This window comes from Andrena cerasifolii, chromosome 4, assembly GCF_050908995.1.
Source record: "Andrena cerasifolii isolate SP2316 chromosome 4, iyAndCera1_principal, whole genome shotgun sequence".
Taxonomy (NCBI): domain Eukaryota; kingdom Metazoa; phylum Arthropoda; class Insecta; order Hymenoptera; family Andrenidae; genus Andrena; species Andrena cerasifolii.
This window is the reverse complement of record NC_135121.1, coordinates 18,458,181-18,466,581: the sequence shown is the minus strand read 5'-3', so window position 1 is coordinate 18,466,581 and position 8,401 is coordinate 18,458,181. Positions and strand designations below refer to the sequence as shown.

Below are 8,401 nucleotides of genomic sequence, written 5' to 3'. Positions count from 1 at the left end.
TCTAATGTCTATCGTTGCTCCATCGTTTTAGATTAGATAGAGGCTTCTTATAGTCCATATCGAAGGAAGTACTTGAACTGTACAGTTAATAGCAATTTGGCGATGAAAAGTTTTCTTGTCTACTAAGACACCGTCGCGAAAGGGAATTTAAATTTGAAATATAGACTTCGTGAAAACTCAATGGTTCTGTCGCGCACTCTACGCCAAATAACGGCGACTCTGGGAACTATATTCAACTCAAGTACAGATGTCGGTAAAGTCGATAAATACTAAAGTGTTGGTAAAGTAAAAACGGGGCGAGTTCACAGACTAGGTATAGGATAGACCACGGAGTAATAGACAGGTGTTCCGACTCCTTTTCAGAATGTGTGACTTTTTCGTCCTAGTTCTTCTGGTGGCCGCTAGATTGGCGCTCAAGCAGAAAAGGCTGACTTTCTGCACATAATGTACTAAAAGCTCTACTACTACAATCACATAAATGCATGCGTACATGGATTTCTTATCACGACGCCTCTCGCGACGACCAGAGGAACCAAACAGAAATCGGCACACAAAATCGCTGGGGTAAAGGTGCTTAGAACACCTCTCTATTACACCGTGGGATAGAGCTATCAACTAATTTTTTCTGTCACCGGTTTGGGGGGTCGGAGAACCCCTTTATCATTTTTGTGTCGCATGCAACGTTACCGGTGAAGCCTCGAAACAGATTGTAACGCTACGTGTGGTAGGAATTAGAATTCAAGAAGTGTAAAATTAGGTCATTCGAAACCCGCGATTTACAAATGAGTCTGTTAAACTACTCTAAACAAGTCACACGTATGCAAGCACGCACACACCTTTCAACATTTCAACACATTTCAGAGTAGTTCCTAAGTTGGATGCTGTTCATGAGCGGATGCCGCTACACTCAGTCCTGAAACACAGACGAGGTATAGGATAGACCTATCACCTTATGGATGTTGGTGTCGCTACCCAAACTGTATTACCGACCGATAATTTGAGGTCCGAATGTAGTGGCATCTGCTCATGAACAGCGTCCAACTCAACAACTACTCTGAAATGTGTTGAAATGCTGAAAGGTGTGTGCGTATTTCTGTACATGTGACTTGTTTAGAGAGAGAGTTTGACATAAGAGGGTAGGCTTTTGTTACGGTATACTTTGGCTCGGTTTGTCAACGACTCACGCGGATTTCTCCCCCAAAATCCATTTCGTGGATCTAGACACTGTGGCGCTCAGAAATAGTATTTCTTCAAAGCCTGTGCAAGCTATAAATTGCAAGATGAGCAATTAGCACTTTGCGTACCCTTGTGAACCCTTTCACGTATCGTGCGCCGAAAAGTATTAAAAATTCACGCTGTTACTGATATTCCCACAAGTTCCTAATGCACTGTTTAATCATTCCAGTGAAGTAATAATAATTGGATTCCGTTTGCCCCTAATATTAGTTTACCGCCAACACTGAAATTTACAGTAAAATCTAATTTTAAAAGTCTCGCAGAAAGTTGCATGATGCATGAGTGTCTTGTGGTGCATGGATGCAACTGCAAATCGAGTTACTTTTGAAACCCGCATTGTGAAATAAAAGTTTGTCTAGCCCTGAGAAATTCATCGGTTCAGTGAAGTGTGTGAATGGCATAGTGCATATTATCTCGTGATTTCTCAATTCGCGCATCAATTTCATCGATTACTGGACCATGTGGGAGGCCTTTTAATTTAACAGGATTCCATTCAGATATACCCGTTACTTAGAAGACTTTTTCAGAAACTGAAGGATGTTTAAAAACAAAAAGTGTTTCATAGAGTACCGTGCCTCTACGTGTTAATGATGTGAACACGAATTCCCATAAGGTGATAGGTCTATTCTATACCTTGTCTATGCCTGTGGTAGCAGTCACCGCTACGGGGAACGTACATGTGGCGGAATCTGTAAGGCGTCTGCCGAACAAGTTAAGCAGACATCGAAAATCTTTACAGATAGAAAGCCTATCTACAAACGTTTCGGCATAGACAATTCGTCGATGGTTTCGGCTTGATTTGTTATTCAAATCCTCATACAATTACAAACATGGATCAATCAATTTTCATACAGAAGCAAGTAAAGGATAATGCAGAAGATTTGCAGAAAGAATTTCTTGATATGAAAAACTGGGAGGAACAAATGAAGCATAAAGAGGAGGAACTGAAAAAGGAAACAAGTGGTCAGGTATGTTATTAAGATTTGTTAATGAAAATACTTCATTTTAGTTACGTTTATTCTTGATCCGCAGACCAGTGTACCTCCAGTTCGAAGTAAGAATAAAGGTAAAACGAAGAAGGCTTCAGGAAAACAGAATGGAGCTGACAACAAACCTAAAAGAATTAAATCGTACGATTATTCTGCTTGGGAAAAGTTTGACGAAGTAAGTTTCGCTTATTATATGTTAAGAATTAATGGATACTTACGATATATTTAGAAAAACTTCGGCCTTCGTATAAGTAGAAAATACTAATATTAATTCTTCGGAAAGGACAAAGCATGCAAGGACGTAGAGAAAGAAGAGCAATCAGATCATTCCGACGAGGAAGTTACGTGCAAAGAAGCATTAAAAGAGAGTTATGAAGTAGCAACAAGGCATAAAAATGAAGGCAATATTTTTGTGCAACAACAGAAATGGGCTAAAGCAATTGCAAGCTATAATCAAGCTATAAAAGCTTTCTCGTACGATGCTGTATTTTATGCGAATCGTGCACTCTGCCAGTTGAAACTAGACAAGTAAGTATGCAGTTTCTTCTAAGGATAATTAAAAGAATAATGGGTTTAAATTTTTAACCACACAAGAATGCTGTACGTTCTTTTAGTTTTCATTCTGCAGAATCAGATTGCACTATAGCGATACGATTGGATGAAACTTATGTGAAAGCTTATTATAGAAGAGCAACAGCTAGAGTGAATTTACAACAGTATAAAGAAGCCAAACAAGACTTAGATAAAGTCTTGCAATTAGATCCGCTGAACATGGAAGCGAAGGTGATGCTTCTTAAAATTGGAAACAAGATTAAGGTCCCAGAGGTAAGTAACGAACAAAAGAGAAAAACTTATCGAAATACTTAATTCAACTATTATCCATACACCAGTTATCTTATTTTACGTAGTCAGACATTTCGTTGGAAGAAAGCGCAGAGACATCATCCGAAACGTCATCAATCGAAAGAAAAATTGGTGAGAAAATTTGGTCCGATACTCCTCAGAGTATTCAAATAACAGAAATTACGGATACGGAGGACAGTATGCGTAGTAAAGAGGATGAGAGAAATGTTGAACGGGTTAAAGATTTTAAACACGCTAAAGAGCAGAAAACGTCTGATACATCGGATGTATCTCCTACGGGAGATTCCGCTACAAAAACGGAAAAACGGGATCCACGTATACCTGACTGGTTACCCGAGAGGAATGATGTGGCTGTAATAGAACCTATTAAAAAGGTACCACATTTGCGGTCAAAGGTAGGATCGAGTAATTGAAAATCGTTTAATATAAACGCTTGTAATGCGTATTATTTACAGAAGTCATTGACGAGAATACCGGTTAAAGAAGTAGAATTTGGCGCTATGGGATACAACCATGGAAATGAGAAGACGTTATGTAACGAAAGTAAACTAGTAGAGTCAAAGAATACCGATGATGAGTTTAAGAAAAGTAATGATCTTAACACAGTTATCGAGTCTTCAGAAAACATAAATATACCTCCAGTTCCTAAAACAGCTGTACAGTTTGTCATGAATTGGAAAACAAATAAATCATCAGAATTTAGATATAAGTATTTGAAAGTAAGAATCATGCGATATATATTGAATTTATCGGCGTCAAAGATGTTCATTTTAATACAACTAAAGCTTGAATTCTAGAAATTGCCGGAGAACAATTTGCCAAAGATATTTCAAGATTCTATGGAATCTGATATCTTTAACGAAATATTGGAGGTCTTAAAGGTAGAATTTGTGAAAAGAAAAGAACCCATATTTTGTTATTTAAGAGACCTTAGTCAAGTGAAGCGATTTAGAGCTCTCATCATGTTTATCAGCAACAGCGAGAAAGATAGTAAGTATTCTCGCACTGATCCTAAAATATTTTGATTACTACTACTGTTCCTTTTTAAATAATTTATTATGAATTTTTAGGTTTAAAGATACTCTTTGACCATTGCAAAAATATCGAGAATGTGTCCGAAGAAGAAGTCACAGCCTTACGGAATAAATATGAAGTCTGAAGAGAAACCAATGTTATGCAGTTAAGTGTAAAAATATCTTTAAGTTGTATGATATAGTTATATATTTTGTATGAAGGTTCCTATCTACACAAAGACGAATAAATAAGATAGAGTTACTGTAATCATGTCGTAATTGTTTATATTACATTTTGTGTAACATACGATACTAGTTTATATATGTACAATATGTACACTCTAAATTGAAAGAAGTATTGTGTTCATAACAGGATTGTTAAAAAGTATCAAAAAATATTTTCATTGTATGGATTACAGCAAAAGCGACGCTTAAACATGACCGTTTAATAATGTTTGTATCCTTTGATCATTTTTCATTATTTGCGATTTTACTTGACATATTTTATCCAATTGCATTTCCACGTTACGATCGATTTCTTTTAATGTCTCTTTCATAGGTTCTATTAATTCTTGTGTTTTTCTGAAAAAGAAAAATGCTTTACTACGTGTAGAACACGCAATGTTTAGTACTTAAGCAATTCTAAACGTTCTTACATCTTTTCTAATTTTAATTGTTCGTTTACTTGTTGATATTGACTTCTCCATTCCAATAATTCTTTTTGCATTATCTCCACATCTTCCTGCGAGAATGATATATTTTATATCTTAGAGGCAGTAACAATATAAAATGAAAGACTGAAGAGCAAACCGTTTCTACCTGAAAATAATCTAATAGCTTTCCAAGTGGATTCGTTGTACGAGTTAAGGTTTGTATCGTGTTCCGCAGTTTGTCGACTTCCTTTGTAACTATATCACGTTTCGCACTTGTATCCCATGCCTAATAACAATTTTCCGTTCATAAAGCATTTTATATTCAAATAGGACGATAGTAAGAACAGTAATTTAGGAATTAATCGAAATATCCTTACAATATTCGTTTTTTTAGGTATCACGTCTACATTTTCATTATTAACCAGTTCCTTTTGCGTTTCTAATATTTGGGCAACAAGATGCCCATGTTTTTGTGTTAATTGATTATCAGCTTTATAGGTATCATTATTGTCTAAGGAATCACTGCCTCCTCTAGTTTCCATAACTACCATATCCTCAGCGTCGTCGTCTTCTTTAGCATCAGAATTTTCTACAATGACGCTAATATTCCCCATAGGTGTACTGGAAGAGATTTATAATAGCCTACAGGTTTTTCATAACATTCTGTATGTTAAAAGGGAAGCCAAGACAATCCTTACAGTATCTCTTCGTTAACAATTAATTCTGCTTTCCCTCGTATTCTAGGCGCTGCGGGCCTAGCGCTAATTGGTCTTGCACTAGGCGGGCGTAAAGAAGTTTTTGGTCTAGAATTTGGTTGCGGAACACTGAAAGTGTTCTAAGTCTTACTAAGTTGCTATGAAATTCTAATCTTTTAAAAAACAGAATTTATGAAGAGATACCTTGCTTCGATGTTTTCTAATTGGGATCTTTGGACTTTTGATATTAGATTATCAGATTTCTCTGTATCCTGAACAGAACTGTCATTATTCATGGCGTCATTTTCTTTGTTTTCCATTTTCGCTACATTTTCAGTCATTTTATTATTTTCCGTGTTACTTGCGAACTTGGATTCTGAATGCATAGTGTCTGATACATTCAGAATGTGATTCTGAGATTCACTGTTTTCAGTATGTAGTACTTGCTTAGATGTGTTTTCAGATTCTTTTTGTTTGCTGCTTTCATCTACCTTCTTCTCTGCATTTACGTTGGCTTGCAAAGGAGTGATCTCGGTTGCAGGTATAGAAGACGTGGTATGTTTAGATTTAACAGCTGCAGACTTTCTTCTATGACCAGATGAAGGCACATTATTTTGAGGTGGCTACAAGTTATAATTTTAATTAGATTTCCTATCTTTATAACTTAAGCGTAAGACATTACAATGTACCTCAGCTGGTGGAACATGCGTGACTTCGGCTTTTCTTTTAGATTCTTGGGTTTCATTCTTATGCGTCTCTACTTCATTCTCACGTGCGGTATTTACACTAGAAGCTTTTCTCTTTTGTTCCACAGACCTATCTTTGCTCGTAGCGCCTCTTTTTTGAGACACATTCTTCGGCAATGCTTTCTTCTCATCTTTTCCTACAGATGCTTTAGTTCTCGAAGTTGATTTATTTTTCTCTAAACCCTTTTTATAATGTTCGATAGCTTCCACGCTGCTTACCTAATTTTGAAGAAGCTTCTTAGTTCTATGCTCTTTCTCCTATTACACGTTAAAGTACACTACGTCTACGTTACCTTTTTATCTAAGGCCTTTCCAATTGCCTGTAATAACTCATTTGTCTTGGTCGCTTCCTGGCCTGAAATAATCTTACTAGCTCTTACGCTTAAATGTGCACCAGTGGTTAGTTCTGAAATTATTGTGCGGTACACCTCGATGAGAAGAAGTAAGAATGCTAAGTGTGACGTGCACCGATACGATAATTAACTTACTGACAACATCAATTAACTTTGTTAAATAAACAAGCTTTTCTTCTTTATTTTTGATATTTTCAGAGTTGAGTTCTTCTGCGGTGAATAAGCCATCTAAGAAACCAGTTTCCTTTATGACCTACGATGCCATCCACTCGTCAATTTAAAGGCACGGGCTAATTAAGCTTTATTGTACGATAGAAAAAGGAATTGTGGGAAGGATACGTTACTGCTGTCACGATGTCATGAAGAAATCTGAACGGTGGCTTCTTCAGTAGTTTCTCCGTGAGTGGTGGTTTCTTAAAATACTTCCCAAGCAGATCTTGGGTCTTTTTAATTACTTCTGGCTTCACGTCGTCAGCCATTGTCAATTACAATTAAAACGTGCTGCGAGCTTCAATGCACAGCTCTTGCAATGGTTGTAGGCTTTGTGTAGCAGTAAGTGGTTGCATAGCAACCCCCATATGTCCAACGTAAGTAGATAGCAAGCGCTAAAAAAAGGCTGGAACAGACACGTCGAGTAATTTACTCCAGTAGCGAATAATTTAGTAATTTACCACTGTTTTACTAAACTACTCGACTAAATTTTAGTGTTCACACTCGAAAAATTACTAAATTACTCGCTACTCGACTAAATTACTCGACGTTTCTGAGTCAGCCTTAAGGTAGAATTTCCTGAGCCATTTTCTGGCAAACGTATGCAGACAATTATGTGTCACGGAAAAGTCTGCTTTCGAACTCCATAACTTCCAATAATTTCAATAGTTTTTAGTTTTGATAGCGGTGATGTAACATAATATGAAATTGGTACGAAATTGGGTATACGTCTTTGCATAGTTTAAGTAAATTACTTTTTATCAAATTTGCATACATACGGATGTTGAGAAAAATGTAAAGTACGAAAGTGGAGCACGTATTATTTTGACTAGTGTATTTCATAATATCATACAGGACACTTTGTTACACGTATTTATTATTTAATAAATTATTTATATAATTCTTCCGAATCCTATTACGTCTACGACTTTAACTCTACAAATGGTAGCTCGGAAAGTAATCAGTGTAATTTAAGAGAAGTGGGAAACTGTCCCACTGTTAACTCGATCTAAAGTTTATCAACCTTTTCAATCCAAACTGTTTCAAATTAAATAAATAAATGGAATTATATCATACACTGGTACCTTAATAATTTAAAATTTATGGAACATATTCAAACCACAATTATTATTGTACAAATCTATCGCTCTACTTCTTACATTTTTAAGCCAACATCATACATTCTCGTCATGGACGTCCGGAGGTTTTTTCCAGGGGGGCGGGGGGCAACTTTGTGATGATGGTAAAGAAAAATATACCCTTCTTGCTTTTTTTAACCCATTTTGTGGTGCCAATTTAATTAAAAATTGAAAACCCAAATTTAAAAATGTTCCCTTTTTTAGTATAAACTTAATAAAGATCAGTTTTGAAAAATAAGCGATATTTTTTTCAAAAGCAAGAGGTCGCAACTGCCCCTTTTGCACCCCCTTCCGGATGCCCATGGTTCTCGTAAAAAATGGCCGAAATGTAAGTTTAAATTATATTTCAACGATTCTGGGTGACAGATTGCACGATCGCGATTTTACAATTTTATAAAGCTACAGTAAACATTCACTGAGAATGAATGTACCATTTTACATTGATATCCAAAATTTAATAATCTCTATCTATGGCAAAAGAAGGAAGTTAGGCAGATCTAACA

At 36.2% G+C, this 8,401-nt stretch overlaps 2 protein-coding genes across 2 annotated transcripts; one reads left to right on the top strand and one right to left on the bottom strand.

Annotated features, from left to right (window-relative positions):
* The first annotated feature begins 1,953 nt into the window (after positions 1-1,953).
* Spag (RNA polymerase II-associated protein spaghetti) lies at positions 1,954-4,370 on the top strand. The gene is made up of 8 exons (XM_076811191.1): positions 1,954-2,204; positions 2,269-2,400; positions 2,509-2,753; positions 2,840-3,050; positions 3,134-3,484; positions 3,545-3,808; positions 3,887-4,079; positions 4,160-4,370. The coding sequence occupies exons 1-8, from the start codon at positions 2,067-2,069 to the stop codon at positions 4,246-4,248; spliced, it is 1,623 nt and encodes a 540-aa protein (XP_076667306.1). The 5' UTR covers positions 1,954-2,066; the 3' UTR covers positions 4,249-4,370.
* Positions 4,368-7,620, bottom strand: Ift54 (intraflagellar transport 54). Its single transcript, XM_076811190.1, has 10 exons — positions 6,894-7,620; positions 6,685-6,802; positions 6,490-6,602; positions 6,140-6,415; positions 5,655-6,073; positions 5,454-5,579; positions 5,133-5,376; positions 4,922-5,041; positions 4,759-4,844; positions 4,368-4,684 (listed from the first exon to the last, which is right to left on the bottom strand). The coding sequence occupies exons 1-10, from the start codon at positions 7,026-7,028 to the stop codon at positions 4,534-4,536; spliced, it is 1,788 nt and encodes a 595-aa protein (XP_076667305.1). The 5' UTR covers positions 7,029-7,620; the 3' UTR covers positions 4,368-4,533.
* Positions 7,621-8,401: the final 781 nt, after the last annotated feature.

Excerpts from the sequence above, each read along its gene's own strand:
- Ift54 (XM_076811190.1), bottom strand. The coding sequence starts at position 7,028 with ATGGCTGACGACGTGAAGCCAGAAGTAATTAAAAAGACCCAAGATCTG. Across the intron at positions 6,603-6,684 it reads AAAGTTAATTGATGTTGTCA|AACTAACCACTGGTGCACAT; the intron begins GTAAGTTAATTA and ends CAATAATTTCAG. Across the intron at positions 4,685-4,758 it reads CAATTAAAATTAGAAAAGAT|AAAAACACAAGAATTAATAG; the intron begins GTAAGAACGTTT and ends TTTCTTTTTCAG.
- Spag (XM_076811191.1), top strand. The coding sequence starts at position 2,067 with ATGGATCAATCAATTTTCATACAGAAGCAAGTAAAGGATAATGCAGAA. Across the intron at positions 2,754-2,839 it reads TGCCAGTTGAAACTAGACAA|TTTTCATTCTGCAGAATCAG; the intron begins GTAAGTATGCAG and ends ACGTTCTTTTAG. Across the intron at positions 3,051-3,133 it reads ACAAGATTAAGGTCCCAGAG|TCAGACATTTCGTTGGAAGA; the intron begins GTAAGTAACGAA and ends TATTTTACGTAG.